Source organism: Podarcis muralis, chromosome 4 (assembly GCF_964188315.1).
Source record: "Podarcis muralis chromosome 4, rPodMur119.hap1.1, whole genome shotgun sequence".
In the NCBI taxonomy this organism is placed as follows: domain Eukaryota; kingdom Metazoa; phylum Chordata; class Lepidosauria; order Squamata; family Lacertidae; genus Podarcis; species Podarcis muralis.
Genome location: NC_135658.1, coordinates 8,081,041 through 8,104,533, shown reverse-complemented (window position 1 = coordinate 8,104,533; position 23,493 = coordinate 8,081,041). Strand labels below are relative to the sequence as shown.

At 44.8% G+C, this 23,493-nt stretch overlaps 1 protein-coding gene across 2 annotated transcripts in view; it reads right to left on the bottom strand.

The window, feature by feature from the left end:
• Positions 1 to 361: 361 nt before the first annotated feature.
• RAB6A (RAB6A, member RAS oncogene family) overlaps positions 362 to 23,493 on the bottom strand; it is a 57,951-nt gene continuing 34,819 nt past the window's right edge. Inside the window, exons 3-8 of one of the 2 annotated variants that reach the window (XM_028725854.2) lie at positions 18,657 to 18,710; positions 15,780 to 15,885; positions 9,005 to 9,116; positions 7,998 to 8,091; positions 4,947 to 5,013; positions 362 to 2,535 (exon numbers count right to left, since the gene is read on the bottom strand). In XM_028725854.2, the coding sequence (XP_028581687.1) occupies positions 2,471 to 2,535; positions 4,947 to 5,013; positions 7,998 to 8,091; positions 9,005 to 9,116; positions 15,780 to 15,885; positions 18,657 to 18,710 (498 nt within the window). In that variant the 3' untranslated portion in view covers positions 362 to 2,470. Of the gene's footprint in view, positions 2,536 to 4,946; positions 5,014 to 7,997; positions 8,092 to 9,004; positions 9,117 to 15,779; positions 15,886 to 15,954; positions 16,061 to 18,656; positions 18,711 to 23,493 lie in introns of both variants that reach the window. The other variant, XM_028725853.2, reaches the window with a different exon arrangement.

Genomic DNA, 23,493 nt, shown 5'->3' with positions numbered 1-23,493 from the left:
GGCAGAGGGGAAGCCCCAGGCAGAGACGCTCAGTTCGGCGGCCGTGAGAAGGATGGCGGCGGAAGGGCACGAGGCTCCTGCCAGTCCCGGTGGGGAGGGACTCCCGGGGGCTGAGGCTGGTGAGAGGAGGCCGGAGGGGGGCGGGCAGCCAAGCAACACAGTGGGAGCCTCCCTCCTCCCTGGTCGGCAGGGAGGGAGGAAGAGGAGCTGCTTCCTTTGAAACCCGGGAAATTTAAGGGACATCATCAATAAGGGACAGCAGCGGGACACGGCGCTGGGATAAGGGAGTTTCCCGCCAAATAAGGGACGGTTGACAGCTATGAGCAGCAGCATAAAATGAGCAGAGGCGAAGGCCTGTCGATTTTAGTGTTTTGATTAGATACTTTATTGGAAGCAAAAAATTCTGTGCATGTTTAAAAAAATCCAACCCGTGTACACATTTTCATTGCTTTAAGAACCCAAGCCACGGAAAACTCAATATTAAAAAGCAGCAAGATGGATCATGTTTTTAATTTTTTTGTGGGTTTTTTTTTCTTTTTTTTTTCTCTTCGCACACATAGAATACAACAATACAGGAAAAGTAGCCAGGCCTTCCTTCCCTTTCGTTTTTCTTTTCGGGGGGAAAAGAACACATCCACCTGTCGTCGCCATTATTTAAACGCTTTAATTCCGGACATGCTACTTCCAAAAAGGAAAAGGAAAGATAAACCACCTCTTCAATATTGCATTAAAAAGCATTGGGGTGTCTTCGTCCGCCCTTGAAACATACGATGACATTGCTGGTATATGCAAAGTTACTGGAAACTCAGGTCAAAGTGATGAATTTGCCATTCCAATTCCACAATGCAGGAACAGAGAGATTTTGCGTGTGCACATCTGAAGCTGGGGTGCTTGGGGAGGGGGCTTCCTCCCCTAAAGTGAGGGGGGGCATTGAAGATAGAGAGGGAGAGCCAGTTCTCCCCATCCTCCCCTATTTTAAACGATCACTTAGAAAAACGGAAACTCCAGAGGCCTTTCCTGGATTGGACCCCTCCCCAGCCGCAAACGCTCCTCCCACAAACAATGTATTTACAGTTGTGTTAACTTACACAGCAACTTCACAATGACTAGTACAGATTAAGAGAGTGCGCTTCTAGAGTGAGCATGTGAATGTGTGTGTGTCCCCACTTCCCAGTGTGTTTCTTGGATTAGCCATATCTCGTGACGTTGCCAAAGCTCTAAATAGATTAACGAACACCTCCCCCCACAAAAAAATATACCCTTGAAGACAGTAAAAAAAAAGCAAAGAAATAAATATTGAAGGTTACCACGGTTAATTGTAGTCCAGTTAAAACGTAATACTAAACAACCAATTATTTAACCAAACTACGCAGGAATAACAGATACACGAGACTCCGAAGACCCAAAATAATAATTAAAAAATGCTAAAAACGAAGGCAAAAGTCTGCATAATTTTAAGTTTTGTTTCCATCTTTTGTTCCCTTCCTTTTTCATCTAAGGGACTTTTAAAATCTACTTTTACAAGTACCCCCCTCCCTTTCCAACTCAGGAATAGTCTCTTCTGCTCTGTCTCCTCATCTCCCTCATTACGTATTAACTTTATGTTGGATCTTTAAATGGCTGGCAGCGTAGGTGTCTCTGTTGAGAGACAGATTCACAGCTTGACCAAGTTGTCTATAGTGCCAGAACCTGTTTGAAGCCTCTGTGCCTCGCCCATCCTCATTCTGAAGACAGTCCAGCCTAGTGCAGCAACCCCAAAGGCGCACTGCAAACTGGTTCATTTGTTCTGTGGGGCTCCTATGTAGAGCGAACGGTTTCTAAACCCCCGAGAACAGTATCTTGCAACTTTGCCCCTTTACAAAAAGCATCTTATTAGCATTTCAAAAAGGCTACTGTTTAGGAAAAAAATGGCCAGAGGATCTCAACCGAAAAGGCAAAGCAGGCTAGTTTAGGGTTGTTTTTTTTTGCAAAAGAACAGGCTGAACACCCGAGGACTGATCCACAGTGCCTGCCTTGGGTGCCAATGCATTTTTACCCTGCACACTCCTTTTCACCAAATCCAAACGCTCTACTCCCATTTCCACTAATTCTGTAAGTGCAATATTGAAACGTTAAAAAATAATAATATTACCAAATTTGTAGCTATCTTTCTGGCGGGACTGCTGTTTTCAAAAGAATCACTGAAATACGCTAGGATCGTTTTGGCTCGTTTTGGAAACTTCCTTATAAATAACGAAGACACCGACTTTTCTTTTGTGCTTGTGAAGCTAACAGATCATCTTCACGAGACAAGCAGCAATGATGAACCGCGGCTACGTTACGGATGGGGGGGTGGGGTGGGGGGTGGAGGTGGGCAAGCCAATAGTCACATTGCTGCCAATGAGTCTGGGGAGGGGAAAGGGGGTGGGGGGGAGGAGAGGAAGAAGCAGTGATGGTCTGGAGAAAGGTAAGAGAAAAGCAATACACTGTATTAGCACGAACAGCCACCTTCACTGACTGGCTGCTCCTGAGGCTTTTCAAGTTTGATGTCGATCACTGTTGGGGGAAAGGAGTTAAGGGAAACAAGAGCAGAAAGAGGAAGACAGCCTTCCAGGCTCTAACAGTCTCCCCTCAAGTCTCATTAAATGCCCAAACATTCAAGGAAGGACATGTGGCTCACCCCCCACTTCAAAGTTCTCCACACAGATAGCGTTCTCTTTTTGGTAGCCCTCACTCCTATGGAATAAGCCCTTCCAGAGTCTCTGGCATTGCAGTCCCTGCAACCCCTTCCTGCATGAAACATTAATTCCCCACTGGGTGAAATCTGCAGCTCCACCTGCAACTACAGTGGTACCTCGGTTGTCAAACGTAATCCGTTCCAGAAGACCGTTCGACTTCTGAAACGTTCGACAACCGAGGCACAAAGGGCAGTCTACAAAGACAATGGAGAAAATTGAAAGGGGGAAAAACGCAGCAGAAGCCGTTTGACTTCCAAGCCGCATTCGAAAACAGAAACTATTGCTTCCAGGTTTTCGGCGATCGAAAACTGAAACGTTAGGCTTCCAAGATGCTCGAAAACCGAGGTACCGCTGTATAATACTGCAAGCTGCCCTATGATCCTCAGATGAAGGGTGGTATAGAAATTTAAACTACAGTGAGTGCTGGCAACTGATTTCCAAACCATTGGAATGCCTGGTGAAGTTTGTGATGGTTGCGGAGTCTGCTTGGGAAAGCCACAGGGTCTGAAAAGGTTGTCCTTTTGCTTGTAACCATCAACACTGAGGAGGAATGAAGCTTCCATTGATTTTCAGTAAGTGTTGATTCCTTGAGGTTTCACAGAAAGAAGCATCACCCATCTCCTGAAGCTCTGAAAGCCTGGATATCTCTCTCAAGTGTGATTGTGCGTGCTCTGTGACTGAGAATTAGCCTTCCGGTTTGCTCTGTTTTCTTTCTTTTTTTAATATTTTTTTATTAAATTTTCCATTTTAACAATCCAATCAAATCACATTAAATATTCCAAATTAAGGTTTGCTCTGTTTTCTCCTCCCTCCCCAACATCTTTTCCTTCTGTGTTGTGTGTTTTAGAGTGCAAGCCTGAGGACAGAATCTACATTATTACTGATCTTTGTAAGTTTGACCTGGGAGGCTTTTTGCAGCCTTTTTGCAGGGGGGGACACATCTAATTAAGGGGAAAACAAGCTAAAAAGCTTTGTATGCTGTGGGTACTATGACACACATGTGGCAATAAAAGCCAAGGACCTTTGAACCTTTGTCTTCCAGCACTGCATGTCGTGTTAACCCACCATGTCATAAATGCCTCCTTTATCAGTCTGATCAGAACAAACAATTCACACAACCATGACTAGAACTAACAATTCGGAAGGGCTGGAAGGTGATTAAACTGGCTATCAATAGCCAGGGCAGAGGAATGACAAGCGAAGTGCCTCTGACCAAAGTTCTCCTTAGCCCATTCAGAAATCCGCTGCCACCTACATTCTAGAAGAGGCACAGTTACAAGTGCACTCTGATCTCGCCTGACTTTAGAAGACTGAACTCTGTCCACTAAAGTTGATGTCTGACATTAACCTATTGGGCAATAACGACAACGTCACTAGGGTTTTTGAGCGAATAAATTCATGAAGGGTTATCATGCCTTTTCTGTTCTGCTATCCTTGTCAGAAAAAAAGCTATATTCGCTGCCTTGTGGGACATCTTCGGGTAAATCCTACACAAATCTGGAGTTCAGTCCCTAAGATGGCATCTGCTTTCCTTTGTACCATCTCAACGGGGGGGGGGGGGGGATGTCATCTGGGCAGCCCAGGACCTCCACATACACTGCCAAGGCTTGCATCCTGGGGAGGGTCACTTCTATGCTACCAAAGCAGCAAAAACATGGGACTCAGCAATTACGAATTACTGGTCTCTGCAGCCACAGCAGGCGCTGTGATTCTACAGTTTGACTTCACCCCATTGTCCACTCCATAGTCTCTAGAGACAGACGGATGCCAACAACCTTCATCAGGGTCTCACTGGGACCAGGAAGCGGGTTTTCTTATACTTTCCCCCCCAGCCACCTGTGATTGACATCTGAACTAATGGACTTTCCTTCACACCGTACAGCCTAGTCGACCCAATCACTGGGTTTGAGGTCAAGTGGCAATTTCCCTGCAAAGCAAACTGACTCATGAACTCTGGTTTGGGGGACTTGGGGCTTACCTCAATTGCTTCAGCTACCTGGCAGGGGTCGTTTTCAGTGGGCACACCTGCATATTGTGCACTGCAATTCCAAGTTAAAATGCTCAACCCAAGCTTCTGATAATCCCCACCTCGAGTCTCTTTTGAAGAGCTCTCTTTTTGTACTTGCTATTCCCCAATTCAGAAAGCTATGCTTTCCTCAATCCCACGGACCTCGGCACCCACTCTCCCACTTAATCCACGGGCTGCAAAGGCTGGGCTGAAAAGGATACTGTCTTCTCTGCTTTTGTCCTGCGTGCTTTCCATCCCAGGCAAGGCAGCAGCCACACGTCGGAAAAGCTAGAAAGGGTGAGGGGGTTAGGGCAGAAGAAACAGAAGGAGTAAATCAGAAATACAACAACCATTTCAGGAGGGAGGCATCTGTTGCAATGGTCCTGTGCTCAAAGACTCCCAAGGCCACAGACCTGTGATTCTGCACAGGGCAAAATAAAGTCATGCATGTCTCCCCCACAACTTACTGGATTTTTCGCTCCATAAGACACACGTTTTTCCTCCTAAAAAGTAAGTGGAAATGTCTGTGCGTCTTATGGAGCGAATGCACTGGACAGCAGAGGGATCCCTCGGCTGCTGCTGCAGTCGCAAGCTGAGGGATGCCTCTGCAGCCGGAGCCATGGCTCCCGTCCATCGCTAGCTGTGAAGCCAGCAGAGCAAGAGCCGCTGACACACTCTGCGCAGCTCTCACTTTGTTTGCCCATTCCTCCTCCCGCCTCGCTGTAAAGCAAAGAAAGCCCCTGTCCCAGTGTCTCCTCCTCCTCTTCTTGCTCCGACGTCGCCGCACTTTACAGCGAGGTGGGAGGAGGGATGGGCAAGCAAAGTGAAAGCTGCGCAAAGCGGGACAGAAGCCATGTAAGCGGCTCTCACTTTGCTTGCTTTAAAGCAAGAAAAGGGAGAGCCGCTTACATGCTCTGCGCATAATTTTTTTTCTTCTTGTTTTCCTCCTCTAAAAACTAGGTGCGTCTTATGGAGCGAAAAATACGGTCTCTTTTTTGCATCCAGGCAAAAAGAGGTGCCTAGCACATACCATCATGATGAAACTTAGGTACACCTCTTTCTCAACGGGAGAGGTGGGCAACTGCTCATCAGTGAATTCAAGACAATTTTGTTTAACCAGGAAGTTGCTCTAAAAGTCAAGTTGTCCCCTCAAGATGCAAGTAACTGGGCATTTCAGGGCAATGCTAATACAGACACACATAACCGGGGGTGGGCAGCACAGAGCTTCCTGGGCGACACCCATCCGTCAAATCTCAGTTTTCAAAAAACAAGATGAGAAAGCTTCGACCTCTCATTCTCAAAGAGGCCATCAAAAGAACAATGTTTGAAAGCAGCAAACCACCTCCCAAATCTTTCACCCCCAAGTTCTTTCCATGCGCAGCTTCTACTCTGGTTAATGGCGTGTGGCATCTCAATCTGCGCTCTCAGGTTTGGCCCAATATTCCATTTCATGGGATTATTCTTGCTCTGGGGAAAACCAGTGGGTCCTCTGTTCACCATGGTTAATCATACTGAGTAATCCAAGGGTGGTGGGGAATACTGAAAAGGCCTGAACACACCTTGGTCTGCATCTTCCTATGCTCATCTCAACGTCACAGCTTCCGCTGCGTGCCTGAACAAAGGACTCCAAGGCCCTGGCGGTGTGTTTAAGTGATTATATTACCCCTAGCTCCTTTCTCCTGCTGACTGTGCTAGAGGGCTCCCCTTTGCAGTATTTAAAGACCATACTTTTTTCTTTAGGAAGTCTTTTCTAAAAACAGAGTCACTTGACAGAAACCAATTGGATTACTGCATTTAAATCCAGCTGCTGACAACAGGCGTTTTAAAATACAGTAATCACTTCTTTATATTTAAGCTGGGAACAAAATTATGCCCTGAGCAAGGTTGTCTACCAAAATTACCAAACTAAAGACAGGGAATTGGCAAGCAAGTCAAGTCAAAGTGGATTTACCAGTCGGAGCATGCAAGAGTAAATCCAATTAGGGAAACGTTACAAAAAGCCAGAAAGCTGCATAAGGAATTCGCGGTCTTCACACTCCAGTGTTCCTTTCCTAATGTTTAGTGCCTATTTTATTTGTCTCCGTGGGCTACGGATTTCTATGCAGCACAAAGCAATGCCGCTGTAGCAGGACGGAGGTGCAGCCTCATCTTTCAACATGAACCCGAACATCATTTAGTGTTGCATCCTTTGTCAATATCAAAAAGATCAGGATCCCTGCCTCCCCAGCTTTTCAACGGATCTCCCAACCCAGGTTTCTCCAAGACTTGCAGCAGGTATAGGGGGTAGGCTTGCAACTCTTTCTTGGCAACTGTGAGATCTTTAAACCAATAAACCCCTGGGAAGTCAGGTTCCATCCCAAGGGGACACAAGGCATGCAAGCACACCCAGCCCAGCACATACACCTACCAAAACTCCAGAAGAATTGTGTACAGTGGTACCTTGGTTCTCAAACGCCTTGGTACTCAAGCAACTTGGAACCCAAACACTGCAAACCCAGGAGTAAGTGTTCCGGTTTGCAAACTTTTTTCAGAAGCCGAACATGATCTGTTTTGAGTGTTACGCTGAGGTCTGTCTGTTTTTGCTATTTGTTTTGCATTTTTGTTTCTGCGGCTGTGTGTGTATGTGTGTGTGTGTAAGCCAGTTCAGCTACTGATTGATTGTGTGACTGCAGTACATTTTTTTTGCTTTCATTTTATGGATCAATGGTCTCGTTAGATAGCAAAATTCATGTTAAATTGCTGTTTTAGGTGTTGTTTTTAAAGGTCTGGAATGGAATCATCCAATTTGCATTACTTTCTATGGGAAAGCGCACCTTGGTTTTGGAACGCTTTGGTTTTGGAATGGATGTCTGGGATGGATTAAGTTTGAGAACCAAGGTACCACTGTATTCAGTTTTATTTTACCTGTTAAGTTTATCTGCCACTCTTAACCCCACCCCATTCCCAGCCAATAGTCTATGCTAAGGGCCGGTTCATAAAATTCTTTCAGCATACAAGAATTTGGGTGGACCTAATCCTGGCATAGTTGAGCACACTGGGGGAAATAGTTGTTTGACTGTGTTACTGTGGAACGACTGACTACTTGACAAAGCAATCCAACAACTAATGAATCCAAAACAGCATTCTGATGAAAGCGGGGAAAGTTCTGCAAACTGATCTCAAGTTTTCTAACGTGACTGCAGTTATTCGAGCTGAAAACATGACTTTACTCCTTTACTCCAAGAATATACTCCACTCCCCCAAATTTGGGGTGCTGCCTCCCCACCACTTACCTGTTTTACATTGTATCCTGCCTTTGCGCTAGTTTCAATAAACATTACATTCAGCTCTTTGGCTTTCCTCTCCCCTTCTTCAATAGATACTTGCCTGGAGAAAGAGGGAACACGTTGACCAACAGGACATTACATGCACCTGCAATCTTGACTGCCCACCCATCCTGCAGCCGCCTCCATCCCCAAAAGCATTTACAGAACCGCTACCAGCTTCCACATTCTAGGTGGTCCAAGACATTAACATGAACAAGGAAGACCTCCATTTTTATAGCACTGTCAATGCACTTAAAAAGTAACCCAACAAGGGAGACATCCCCCTGTGCCCTCAATAGCTCAAGGATTGAATACTTTGCAGATTTTTACACAGTTAACAAGGGACGCATATTTCAGGAAGGGCTGAGGACTTGGTGGTCTAAACCAAAAACTTCAGTGAAGAGGTGGGTGTTTGGAGGAAGACTGGGAGTGACACCAGACCACTCTGAGAGAACAAGGGAGAAAGAGCAAATGTATTTTAAGGGGAGCAGGAAGTTTGGGGTCTCATTTTGGTGACTGAAAAGATGAATCACTTCTCTAGGAATCTTCCTAACTCTCTGGAGGAGGTTTGCCCTCTTCAAGAGCGCTCCTTGGAACTGTCAATTCATATCTCACACCTCTTTTTGGCTGTAAGCGGTACATGAATCATCATGAGTTAACCTCTTAATACCATATGTTTCTCTTGAGATCATCTCTACTGCTCCATTACTTTTCTCCTTTTGCAAACTGACCATCTGAACATCCTAATACTGGGTTGGCGAAGGAGCATATGAGTTCAAGATGCACTGATGCGATGATTTCCATATTTTCCAGGCTTCAGCTCCTCAGGCCTCCAATTACAGCCCTATACCTGTGGAGCTGCATACAGCCCAAGGGCCAAATCATACACCACCCTATACTGTCGCACAGCACAGACTCTCTCAATATAAAAGCCGGTCGGATTGGCCACAACGGCAAGGAATGAGCTGCCTTACCTCTTATCTGCTAGATCTGTTTTGTTCCCTACTAGCATTATGATGACGTCGCTACCTCTTTCCGTTCTGACGTCATCAATCCATTTTGTGGTTTGCTGGAATGAGTTTACATCTAGGAAGGAAAAGTAAACAAGCAGGGGAAAGTCACCTTACAACATTCCCATCACTCTCAAAGCATCTGCACGTGATGCAGCAGGTTGTCATCTGTGCCAGAGGTTAATTAAGATTTTGGTGTGTCGAAAACTACAGGCGGGGTGGTGCAGAGATGGTGGGTTCTGGACAGGGTCGGCCTCTCATATAAGGAGCAGGTTTGCAGCTTGGGGGTAACTCCTGGGTCCAACCCTGACACTGGAGAATCAGGTCTTTGTCCAGATACAGCTGGTTTGCCAGCTATGCCCCCTTTGGGACAGAAGTGACTTGGCCCCTGGACTCCATGCTCTTAGTAGTGGTTCTCAAAGGCTGTGGCAGGCTGGGTAATTCCCTGAAGCTACCTGTAATTAGCAAATTATGTGCAAAGCATCTTCACAATAAGCTAGTTGATTGGATAACTGATGAAGCTATTCTTGCCGAACAGCAAGCAGGATTTAGACAAGGCAGATCCACTATAGACCATGTAGTAGCCCATTTTATAGATAAGTATGTTAGGAAACCAGGTGGTGTGCTACACACAGCTTTCATTGATCTGAAAGCTGCATTTGAGTCAATCTCTTGAATAAGGATGTGGGAGAAGTTGAACTCTTCAAGTATAGGGTGTGACAGGACAGGATGGCAAGTGTGGTTGGAAGGTTCAAGGACAATCAAAGGGAAATTTAAACATTTCAGTTTAGCATGGTATAATATAGCATCAAAATATTTTTTTATTTATTTGCAGAATGTGGATAGGTATCGTTTCAAAATGAGAGCAAGAGCATAAAGTGATACTGCAAGCTCACGCCTCTCATTGCGTTTGTATACATACTTTCATATGAAAGAGGCTTGTTTATAATTATATTTTGGGAGTGATTCGTGTTCTTATGTAGCTGCATTGTTTTATACGTTCTGGATTTCCATGATCATATTACAAAGTGTGTTCTATGTTATAACTCAAGGACTGCTAGCGGATGTTTCTTTTTCTTTTCCAATGTATTACTTATGGATTAAAAAAAAGTGGCCTAGCGTGAGAAAATTTCTATCCTGAAAGTGAGCCCCAGAGAAAAAAGTTTGAGAGCCACTGCTCTAGACACTTCTAGATTGGATTATTGCAATGTACTCTCCATGGAGCTAGCCTTGAAGACTACTTCAAAATTTCTAATTTTTCAAAATGCCATTAATGGTTTCAAAATGGCTGGAGTTCTGTTTAGATCTCACATAATACCCATTTCAAAAGAACTGCGCTGGTTGTCAAGTTTGTCTCTGGGCTCAGTTCAGGGTGCTCACGTGAGAATTTAAAGCTCTAAATGACTCAGGTCCAAATATTGCAAAGACTGCTTCCTTCCCTACAGACCCTCTTGGGTGTTTGGCTCAGCGGAGGCGGCCCTTTTAGTAGTTCTGCCATCCACAACAGCTGGGGGAAGGGAGGTGGCCTGTGAGAGGGCACCCCCAGCAGCCCCTAAGCCGTGGAACTCTATCCCCACAAGGGTGCATCTGGCAACCTCCCTATAAAGTTTTTGGTGAATACTAAATATTCACCACTTCGCCATGACCTTTGACACCTGGGGTCCTACACTATTTTTGTGATTGTAAGTTGTTTTAAATTGTTTTCAGTGCTGCATTTAAAATGGCTGTACCTCTCCCTGTGACCTTAGGGAGAAGGGTGTGTAAATTATTATTATTATTAGTAGTAGCAGCAGCAGCAGAAGTAATATTCTCAGCACGTCCAGTGGAAGTGGGCCTGAAGTGACAGAAAAACAACATGTATTATCTCCTAGAAAAGAGCTTCCTCAAACTGCATTACAGGGAACCTCTGTGGTTGACCACAAACTTGACATGAGTCAACAGTGTGACGCGGCAGCTAAAAAAGCCAATGCAATTCTGGGCCTCATCAATAGGAGTATAGCATCTAGATCAAGGGAAGTAATAGTGCCACTGTATTCTGCTCTGGTCAGACCTCACCTGGAGTACCGTGTCCAGTTCTGGGCACCACAGTTCAAGAAGGACACTGACAAACTGGAACGTGTCCAGAGGAGGGCAACCAAAATGGCCAAAGGCCTGGAAACGATGCCTTATGAGGAATGGCTAAGGGAGCTGGGCATGTTTAGCCTGGAGAAGAGGAGGTTAAGGGGTGAGATGATAGCCATATTCAAATATATAAAAGGATGTCACATAGAGGAGGGAGAAAGGTTGTTTTCTGCTGCTCCAGAGAAGCGGACACGGAGCAATGGATCCAAACTACAAGAAAGAAGATTCCACCTAAACATTAGGAAGAACTTCCTGACAGTAAGAGCTGTTCGACAGTGGAATTTGCTGCCAAGGAGTGTGGTGGAGTCTCCTTCTTTGGAGGTCTTTAAGCAGAGGCTTGACAACCATATGTCAGGAGTGCTCTGATGGTGTTTCCTGCTTGGCAGGGGGTTGGACTCGATGGCCCTTGTGGTCTCTTCCAACTCTATGATTCTATGATTCTATGTAAAAAAGGGGGGGAGAACTGCTAGTTCTTTCCACTGCCCCAGTTCAGAGATGGATAACCCTAAGGAAGAGAGAGAATGAATCAAATCTATTTACATGGAGCTTTCTTGGGACATAGGCTAAGAAAGCAAATAGGAGAAAAATAAAACCATGTAGCCTTTCCATGTAGCCTTTTATCCACCTCATGGCTGAGGTGGATAAAAAAGGAGCAGACTCGGCACTCTGCCTCCTGGGCCATCCAAGGTGGCAAGTCAGGTTGGCATTCATATGGATGCACAGAGACTATAAACCATATCCTATTACTTACTTAAACTGCGACCTAAAAGGTAAAGGTAAAGGGACCCCTGACCATTAGGTCCAGTCGTGACCGACTCTGGGGTTGTGGCACTCATCTCGCTTTATTGGCTGAGGGAGCCGGCGTACAGCTTCCGGGTCATGTGGCCAGCATGACTAAGCCGCTTCTGGCGAACCAAGCAGCAAACGGAAACGCCGTTTACCTTCCCGTCAGAGCGGTACCTATTTATCTACTTCCACTGGCGTGCTTTCGAACTGCTAGGTTGGCAGGAGCAGGGACCGAGCAATGGGAGCTCACCCCGTCATGGAGATTCGAACCGCCGACCTTCTGATCGGCAAGTCCTAGGCCCTGTGGTTTAACCCACAGCACCACCCGCATCCCTAAACTGCGACCTACTCTCCCATTAATACATGCTTGATTCACAGTCTGTGGGCCCCCGATAAAAGGATGGTCACGGACCTCAGCTTTAAAAAAAAGGAATTTGTACTGCCAACTCCTTTATTTGTTAATTTGCATTGTTGAGAAAATTACTCCAGAATAGCTGAGCTATGGAGTTCATACAAATTAAACTGGGCAGAGAACAAAACCAGGAATATTTCTGTATGCTTGTTATCTGCATGTTTCTTGGGGGGTGGGGGGTTAGAAATAACACCAGCCTTTCGGTGTTTCTCTCTGAAAAATTTGCATGTAGGTCTGGACAGAGAATGAAGCAAAATGTAGCCCTGAACTTCGTTTTATCTAACCTTTCTCCACCCAAAAAGACAGGAGAGAAGAGGGGCTTGAAAGTAGTCGGGCATGGAAGAACATCGTCACACCTGCACAGAATGACAATTGCACACGAGTGGTTGAAAGCAGGATTGCAACAGCCTTGCTGCTGCTGCTCATGGATTTATCTTTCTCAGTCCCTTTTTGGGGACAGAGAGCTTGGTACAGTGGTGCCCCGCAAGACGAATGCCTCGCAAGACGGAAAACCCGCTAGACGAAAGGGTTTTCCGTTTTGGAGGTGCTTCGCAAAACGAATTTCCTATGGGCTTGCTTCGCAAGACGAAAATGTCTTGCGAGTTCCTGCAGGGTTTTTTTTCCTCCCCCCCCCTTTTCTCAAGCCGCTAAGCCGCTTAACAGCTGATCCACTAAGCCGCTTAACAGCTGATCCGCTAAGCTGCTTAACAGCTGATCGCTAAGCCGCTTATCAGCTGATCCGCTAAGCCCGCTAAGCTGCTAATAGCGCTAAGCCGCTAAGCCCCTAATGGGCTTGCTTCGCAAGACGAAAAAACCGCAAGACGAAGAGACTCGCGGAACGGATTCTTTTCGTCTTGCGAGGCACCACTGTACATTTTTATTTCCTAGCAAACAGTGGCTGCTGAGGCAGCTCACAGCAGTTGAAATCCAACGCAAGCAACAGTTAAAATCCAAAACGAAAATAGGCTCAGTCCTGGCATGATATTTCTTGGCAATGTTTGGGGGGGGGGGTAGTCAGCTGCAAAGAGCCTGAACAATTCTTCATCTGACGAGAACTGAGCCCATTCCCCAGTTGTGAGCAAGAGAGGCGCTAAGTGTTAAAACTGCTTCCGCTGCAGAGATTCCATTGGCCTACTTCCACCCGGGGTAATCTGAGGCCGGCTGCTTCCCTAGACTTAAAAACAGAGAAAGTTCACTCAGCCGACGTGGACTTAAATAGCAACTTATTGAGCACGGAATGACACGCATGCTCAAGAGTTTGGGGCAGGGGGAGTGATTGCCTGAACAACAGTTTGCATCCTCAAATAAATTAATGGAAGAAATAGCTTGCCCCCACGCCCCACTAAAGCCCTTCTTGAGGGTTAGGAAGCACACCTAAACAAATGAGTTGGGGGGCTTGGAAGAGAAGGAGATGGGGGGCTTTCCTTCCAAGAAATTCCTTGTGTTGGCTTACCTTAAAAATAATTAACAAACATGAAGTGTTTGTTTTTAAAAATTTCAATAAAGGGTTTTTTTTGGGGGGGGGGGGTGCCTGTCTAAGTATCCAAGCCAGCATGCCTTGGATGGGCTCAGCTGATTTACAGTGTGGTGCTGATAATGCCAAGGTTGCAGGTTCGATCCTATATGGGACAACTGCATATTCCTGCACTGCAGGGGGTTGGACTAGATCAAGGGTGGCCAACTCCAGAGAGACTGCGATCTACTTTCAAAATTAAAATCTGGCAGTGCTCTACCCCCATTTTTTAGGGGTTCAGGTCAAAGTTGTCGAGCTTTTCTTGGGAAGGGGAAATGCCCCCATTTTTAAGGGGTTCAGCTCAAAGTTATTGAGCTTTTTTGGAGGAGGGGAAATGGGGAGGGGTGAACAGAAGCAGCCACTAACTTTACGATCACTGGCCAATGACAGCCTCCATTTCTAAACTCCGGCTTCCCTTCTGTAACAATAGAGGCCGGCGCAGGGAGAGGGGCCGGAGCCAGAAGGGATCGACCAGTAGATCGCGATCAATGTGTTGGACATCCCTGGACTAGATCATGGGTAGGCAAACTAAGGCCCAATTGCCTTCTAAATCCGGCCCGCGGACAGTCTGGGAATCAGAGTGTTTTTACAGGAGTAGAATGTGTGCTTTTATTTAAAATGCATCTCTGGGTTATTTGTGGGGCCTGCCTAGTGTTTTTACATGAGTAGAATGTGCCCTTTTATTTAAAATTGCTGATCCTTGGACTACATAATCCTCAGGATCCCTTCCAACCCTACAATTTTATGATTCTATAATCAGAACCCAAAGCACATTTGTTGTATCCATTCAAGAGAAGTCTGGCTGGTTAAATAACATACATTTTTGCTTTTTTTATCCTCGAATGCCAACAATTCTGATTCCATCTGTTTGTTCCACACAGGATGATTTGAGATGAAGCTGCAAAAAGTTTGGTTCTCTTGCAACTTAAGTTGTTTTTGTTTTGTTTTGTTTTTAATTTAAAAAATGCTTTGCTTGTGTTTTTCGTTTGTCATGTGAAGGTAAGTTTTTTTTGTTTTTGTTTTTAAATAGTTCTTAAAGATGTACATACCTCAGTTGGAAATGAAAGAGCAAAACTGATTAGGAAAGAAAGAAATGTGGCACACGAGAGGGGAGTGTGTCACAATCCTTGGAGCTCACACCCAGCTATTAGGAGCAACAGAGAAGCAAACAGTGAATGACTTCAGTGGAGAAGCTCAGTTTGAGAATTACAGTTTGCAGAAGCCAAACACATGACAGTGACACCCACAGAACAGCAGATAACTAAGAAGGCGATGAGGTCAGCTTGCTTTTCAGGAATTCTGGGCACACAGGGTGGGGTGGGGGAAGAGAAGTGAAAAATGGAACAGAAAAGAGGTAGAGGTTTTGCTTCAAGGGTGAAAACCCTAGCACACCTTTGGGCAAACGTACCACGGTCCACTCAAGAAAAGAATCTTGCAGATATAATGCTGTGTATAGGAGACAGTGCTTAAAATTTAGTACTTCAGGAGTGCCAGGGGTCTCGCTTGTGAAGCCTGGAAGAGCTCCCTCTTTGAAGTACCCAATGTGCACGTTAATTTTGTGTAGCCAGCAGTGAGGAAATGCTTTCTGCACGTGCTCAAAGACACTCTTCATCAATGCACATTGCAGGTGCAAGTTCCGGCTAGCTGCAAGGTTCGGCTCAAGTGAATCCAATTCAAAACATGTCCCTACACACAAGACGTTTGGAAAACAATAGAAAGTCTCCCACTTGAAGCTCCAAGCCATAAAATTTTCATGCCACAATGAGGAACAAGCAGGTGAAGGTGGTATGGCATGCACAGCTAGGCTTGAAGATGTGTGTGTGTATATAGATGTGAGAGAGATAGAGAAAGAGGGAGGGAGGGAGAGCAGAGAGTACCAGAAATGCAGAAATTTCCCCCCCACTCACTTGTGATATCATAAACAACAACTGCAACAGTGGAGTCACGAATGTAGCTAGGAATCAAGCTCCTGAACCGCTCTTGACCTGCTGTGTCCCACAATTGCAACCGTACCTAACGGAAATCAAGTCAAAACAAGCAAGAAAAAAAAACAAAGTCAAAGCCAGAGCAAAATATACCTACTTGTGATATCGTAAACTACTACAGCAGCGGCAGAGTCACGGATGTAACTGGGAATGAGGCTACGGAAACGTTCCTGACCCGCAGTATCCCACAGCTGCAACCTGATCTGTGGGATGGGAGAAAATTAAAAAAAAAAGCCAAACTGCCACTAAAAATGAATCAATTTTTGATTGCTTTTTTTAAAAAAAAGAACAAAAAAGCGAAGTAAAAATGATATAAAACTCATGCATGGAAGGAACCGCTTTAGGGTTGCGTGCGGAAGCAGAAGGGCGGGACTTTTCAGCGGCCCGCCCATTCTGGCAGGCAGGGAACAGATTGCGCAGCTGCCAATCATCAGAGGGCAGCGCCAATCTGCAGCTTTCCTTCACAAGCAGTAGAAGTGGGTGTCTTGCTACAGCTTGCAGGGGAATGTTTAAAAGCATTCCCTCCAAAGAGGGACCTTCTCTTGTGCCAAGGGCAGGGTGGCCGAAAGATCAGACCAAATCGGATCTTTCATGAGGAACCAGTGGCTGTCAACAATCAGCTGAGCAGTGATCAAATGGGTTTCATCAGCAAAGCCAATCGCCAGCCAGCGGCCACGTAGAGAGAATCATTTTGGTTAAAAGGAGCGTGTCAAAACACAAACAAACCAGCATTCATGACGGGCATTCACATAAAGCGATCTGACAATGCCCCAGAAAGGGCCGGGGCTTGGGACAGTGAGAAGCCTAGGATCATCGGGGGCACCCACACTGCTGGACGCTGGTCTAGTGCTACAAGTAAATTCCATTTAGATTCCATGAACATAATCTCTGCCAATACATTTCCTAATATACCAGCCTGGGGGAAAGCAACTGCCATGTTAAGAGATGGAACCAAGAGGTGGCAAACAGTGGGGTTGCCTTTTAACTTTGCAGCATCTGAGAGCAGGCAAGCTCCCCTGCTTTTTGGTTAAAACATTTTTGTTCTCGTGGGTCCTTGGGTATCGGGAGAGTATCACTGCTGTTTCATTCTCAGATGTGAGAGGCAATTTTGTACTGGTCGAAGTACTGTTTAACAAATTTCGTTATTAAGTTATGTGTCTGGCATTATTTATCATGCACAGCATCCTGCATCCTTTGGGTGAAGGAGCAAGAAATACCGTATTTTTCGCTCTATAAGACGCACCAGACCACAAGGCGCACCTAGTTTTTGAAGGAGGAAAACAAGAAAAAAAATATTCTGAATCTCAGAAGCCAGAACAGCAAGAGGGATCGCTGCGCAGTGAAAGCAGCAATCCCTCTTGCTGTTCTGGCTTCTGTGATAGCTGAGCAGCCTGCATTCGCTCCATAAGACGCAAACACATTTCCCCTTACTTTTTAGGAGGGAAAAGTGAGTCTTATAGAGCAAAAAATACGGTAAGTGATACAAACCAACCAACTTCTGAAGCCCAAATTAGCTTGTCTTGTGTTGTATCTGCCTTCTGTTTCCCATTTGAAAGGGGCATGGGTCTGAAGGCACAAAATGTAGCATCTTTGGCTCCATCAAAGAAGATGGGTTATAATGAGATAACTAAAAAGTAAATATATATCCACTGCCTCAGTGTTGTTCCAAGGATTAAAAACAATGTACAATAAAATTAAAAACCGGAAAGCTCTCCCTCTGTGTGCATGTGTTTAAAGGGACAGCATCCTTTTGTGACAGCCAAATTTGAGTTTCTAAATCAGGCATCCAGCCCCTCTTTTTTATGGCTGTCTGTAATGGTTAGGACCATAGCTGTCAACTTTTCCCTTTTCTTGCGAGGAATCCTATTCGGAATAAGGGAATTTCCCTTTAAAAAAGGGAAAAGTTGATAGCTATGGTTAGGACCTATGTTAAGGGGTGAAGGAATTGCTTTTTAACAGTTCATGTTTTGATATTATGCTTTAATAATATGAATATCTTGAATAGCTTGAATATAGCAGCCAATAAGCTTAAGAAATAAATAATACAATAAAATGTTATTCCTTACAAGCAGCTCTGATTGCTTGGGTTGAAGAAACAGCAGCAGATATTGCAAATAAAGAAAAACAGATGTAGGGAGCAGAGGATCACTTTTCCATTCTGTTCAGTGACAGACCTGGAAAATGCAAATGTCTGCATCCTCCTGGCTTAGCAGTGGGGAAGCTGTGGGGCTTCCAGATGTTGCTGGATTACAACTCCCATCATCCCTGGACATGGACATGCTACCCAATGATGGGAATTGGAGCCCAACATCTGGAGGTCACAGATTCCCCCTCCCTGTCTCAGCCCAAGAACAGACTATCCACCTTACTTATTCTGCATCTCTAATTATGGTAGTAAGGCAGCTTTTGCTCACTGTGTTAATTGCTAGCTGGCTTAAATGAGTTTATCTGCAAAGCAAACAAAAAGCCAATCTGTAGAAAAATGCCCCATAAAATCTACAAGTGTTCCACTGAGATCTAGGTTTGTGTTTTCACATAGTCTGTTCTACAGCAGTGTGATCTAATTGTAAGCCCCCAAATGCACGTTGAACCATACATTTTTCAAGCCAGTGTAGACATGCCATCTGGCATTTGGAAGAGTTTGCACTGACAGGGACAGAGGTAGCATCTCCAGCCATGACCCAATACAGACATGGTTGGAACGCCAGGCTGCTCTCGCATTTGGACCTAAGTTCCATTTAGACTGCGAATGTGCTCCCTGGACTAGAGTAGTCCAGTTACTACAAAAGTCTTACTCACTGTGCGATCTTCCAGGTACATGGTTTTTGATAAGAAGTCAATGCCAATAGTTGCCTGCAAAACAAAGTTTTCATCAGTGACCAAGTAAGTTACTTTTTCTTAGGTTGCTTAGGTCGTGTTCCCAAAAACCAAAGATCTACCCTGCCATTTGGAAAGGACAAAAATACCTCATATATTGGCCACAATGCCAAGGCCACTTATTCCTACAATATTGAACAATGGGGGGGGGCTCATTTCTGATCTACAGGGATGCAATCACAATAATCCATGGATCACGAAATTTACCCAATGGCAGGATCAATTGGAACTGCTCAAAAAAGACCAGAACTTTCCTTTAAAAAGCACGATCAAACACGCACATGCGACAAAGGAGGGCAAACAGTTATGAAGGATTTCCCAAAGGAGAGTGTCCCCAAAATCAGATAGCTTCATTCGGTGAAGATCCTCCTATGTTTTTCTGCCTCCACAAAAACAATTTCAAAGGTCACAGCACAAGTAGTGTGTTATGTGCCATACAGGACATGGATGTGATGTGGCCCCTTGCTCAGGGTATTTAGGAGAATAGAACTAGCAAGGGAGAAGTGAAGGAAGCCATGGGGTAGTAAAGTTGGAGTGCTTTGGGAAAGCTATAATGAAGAAGGTAGTTTTGGACCTGAGAGAGGGAAGGGGGAGGGAGAAAAGAAAGGAGCAGCAGCAGGCAATGCTGGAGAGGATTGAATGTTTCTTTCAGGCATATTGGCTTTCGTGCAGAGGACTATACTCAACACCCTATCTGGGAAAGGAAAGGTATCTTCCCCACTGAAAATTAGCTTGGGAGGGGTGGGTGGCGGGGAGACCAATGCAACAGGATTCACCTTCTTCCATAGCAACTTTGGGTGCTAATAATTCATGTCATTCCATTTTAGGTTTTCCAGATGGGCCATGGAAACTTCTTGAACACGCTTAAAAGTCTGGTCATTTCCAGCTAATTTCGTTTCCAGCATTTCATTACGGAAGTTCTAAACACATCCAAAGCTCCACCTATTTGCCAAATCCAGCTGAACGAACACCTATTCCAAAATGGGTGTATCTACATCACAACTTTTAAACTACTTTTAACAGGTCAACCCCTCTTCCAGAGAAGCCTGGGAACTATACTTCTGCATGGGATCCAACAGATGTCTCAGCAGCCTCCCCAAATGACAATTCTCACAAATCTCTGATACGTTATTTGCCCAGATATGTCTCCAAGACTGCTGCTGAAGAAGACAAGCCAACAAAGAGTAGTCAATATAGCTATGGCAACTGTTCTTCTTTTGTATGCTCAACAAGTCTGCTTTAAGATTTGAACAGAATCCCAGGCACATAAGTTCCCCATTATATGACTGACAGCTAATGTGCCCTTTCTCGTGACTTTAATATATTCCTGTGTCTCCACCAAACACCACTGCAGCATTCCATTCTGCCAAATGTGGTATCTCTTTGGAATTAAGCAAATGAAGGATGGGATTCACTAAAAATATGCAAGGTGGTCAAAATGATAAGGCCCCGCATGGCTTTCTAGACAAATAGACATTTCTATGCTTGCCAAAGCAGCAAAATTTGGTCTTCGACAAGGAGTATATGTGTGTTTGCAGAGATTCATATATAAAAATTTGAGACTATTTACAAGCATGGGAAAAACCTGCGCACCCTGTTAGCAATTAAAAATGGAGCCTTTTGCTCTCCGTGCTATGAGAAGCCTCCTCTACAAAATGTGCAATTTCGTCTCCTTCAGTTTTTCTGACACTCAGTAGGAAATGCTGCACTGATTTGCAAGTCTGTTCCGCTGTTCTCCTGAAGGCGGTTTATTAATAATAACTGGCAGGCAACAGCTGAAGTCCTGCACAGGAGCTAGCAGGCACATGCACCACACATACAAACAGCAAATTTTAAATACAATCTTCTTAATTTTTCTAGTGACTGACAACAGTATGAGGGATATTCTGTCTAGGTGCTGAGTGACAATGATTTGCTTGCTGTCTTATTTCCACCACCAAACCCTAGATAGCCCCAGGCTTGTGAGAAGCCTTTCAGATATAGCTTTTTATCAGGAAGGAGTAGCGGAGTAGCTAAGCATGCAGAATCTCCCAGGGGGGGGGGGGGGGGAATGAAGGAGAACAACAAACAGAAGCCCATTCCCACCTGGTCTAGACAAGAAAGAACAGCACCCAATCCCAGCTTCTGATATAAAGGTCAGACCTTTATCGCATCCACCGAGGACTAATTGCCTCTGATGAAAACTGAGAAGAAACAGTGACCATTTCCTGGACTCCAGGTTAACTTTCATATCTGTCAAAGCAAGGGGCATTTCTGCACAGCTAATAACATCATCTGTCCATCTGTTCCTTTTTCCATGTACAGTAATAAGATCTTAAGTTCCAAGGCATGGCAAGTCTTAAGGTTTTAAGTAGAGGCTGGATGTCCCCCTAAAAGAGTTTGCAACCTTATGAGGCAGTCTGCTCTGCCATGGAACATCTCGTACCATAAGCAAGAGTTTCTCAAGTTTTGTCTAAAGCCCTTTTCTTGTAATTGGGACCCATTGGTTTAGATCCTACCCGAAGCAACAGAAAGCAAATTTGTGCCATCATCTAAGCGATAGCCACTTAAAATCTGAAGATGGCTATTGCCTCTTAATAGTCTCTCGAACACAGCTCATTAAATAATTTTGCCCTTTAAGCCATTAATATGCTGGCCAGGGAAACTGGGATCTTTTTCCATGAAGGTGAAGAGAAGACAAACATCTGCTTGCCTGAATATCCTAAGGCATGGGGATTGGCCTAAAATCATATATTGCTCTCAGACTCCAAGTATTCTATGGGACCAGCATAGCAAAACGGACAAGATTGCTTCCTGCATGAATTCTGACAAGTCACCTGTCCTTTTTTAACCACATAATTCTCACCTCATCATCTTCCTGGTGGCAGCACCCCAATTATAGAACACTCCCATGAGATATCTGATTAGCACCCAGATTAAAAGTCTTCAAGTATAAGATAAATTCATTTTTATTTGTCCAAGCCTTAGAAGGAGTTAGCTCCCAAAATTACTAGGGCTGTAAGTGACTGTTGCTGCTGATTTGTATAGATTTCACGGTTTAATTATCATTTTATTACTATATTGTTTGCTTTCAATAATTTTATATTGATAGCCACTCTGGGATCCTGTTTGAAAGAAGAGAAGACTATAAAAAATACATAAAATAGACCATTCCCTTATTTGAGAAGTGCAGCAATGCAGACCACCTATTCTCCTTACCAGTGGCTTAGATTTTAAAATTCAGAATCACAGTATTCACATTTCAACCCTGATGGCTATTAAAATCATTTATACAGTGAAGGCTTGGAAGCCACAGGGAAGGCCTTAGTACCTGCCTATACAGTTCCTGAACTGTCTCCCATGATTGCTTTTCTCCACTATGGCTAGACATAGATGCTACCCTATTTTATACCTCATCTTCACTAAGCATTCTCTGAAGATCTCATATTTGGTAGCAGTGAAAGTTTCTTACAAATTATGCAAATTCAGGCGAAGTTTGCGCAATTCATTATGAGCACACAACTGGAGCTCCCCCTTGGGTAAAGGTGGTTTTCCCTCTCCTTAGATAGGAAAAACACACAGGGCTGGCAATTATGGTTGCAGAGCAATCTGAGCATGTGCCGTACAGGCATGAGCTAATGTTAAGACTCGAATCAGAGGGACAAAGACAGTTGAGCGAGCCTTACAAGTAACTGTTCTGCAGATGCTTCTCTCCTTTCACACTGCTGCTCTCTCCCTACCATGCCCCCCCCCCCCAGACAGAGCTGCCTTTTCCCAGCTACAAAAGATACTGCTGCCTGTCTCAATCTCTCCTTTCCCCGCCCCTATTAAAGGGAGGGGGGCCACAGAGACAGTGTGCTTCACTAGATTAGCAGACAGGAAAAGCAAGGGGTGGGTGGGCACACAAATCCAACAGAACTGCTCTGTAACCATTCAGACCACAAAACATAACCAGGGTGGTGCTGGAAGGATGGGCAGATGCAATTCAGGGCCGAATTATACTCGCCCAATGCAAATCAAGGCAAAGTGACATACAGGGTAGAGTCTGTCCAGCAGAGATGCCTTGCAGTTTCAAGCTTTTAGTCATTCACTTTACAATTGGTTCGTTCATTATACCAAGATTCCTTTCCATGGAGATAGCCCTATTATTATAGGGTCAAAGATCGAAGCCAAAATCTAGGGCACATGCTCCACAGAGAAAAAGCGGACTGAAAGGGGACCATGAGAAAGACAGATGATTACATAAAAGAACTGCTTCAACGGCTCTGTAATTACAGTGGCCGGAAATGGAAAGGATGTTTGCTCCACTGGGAGGCTTGAGTCCTCTCCAAGTTGTGCTGTGCTTTGCCAAATCTGCTGACCCAACAGGAATTTCCATTTGGCCATTAGGTCAAGTGTTGCTCACGTTGCAGGAAAGACTAATTCGTAACTGGAAGGAAATATGTTAAGACCTACCCTTACAAATTATTTTAAATTAGGGGGGAAAGCACCCCCAAAGTGTGTTTAGCGAGCAGCCCACATGCAGAGGGACTTCTTAAGCCCTGCATGGGGGGTTTCCTTGGTGACTTAAGATGTATTTGGAGATGGGATTCTCAGGAGCACCTTGCTGCCAGATACTTGCAATGCGTGCAGTTGCTCTCTTAGAAGCTAGACTCACTCAACTGCAGGTTGCAGAGAGTATTTCCTCACCAAGAACAACCAACAATATCAAGTGTACGAAGCCCAAATACCACAAGCTAGCCCTACATAGAGATTAAACGTAAAGGGACCCCTGACCATT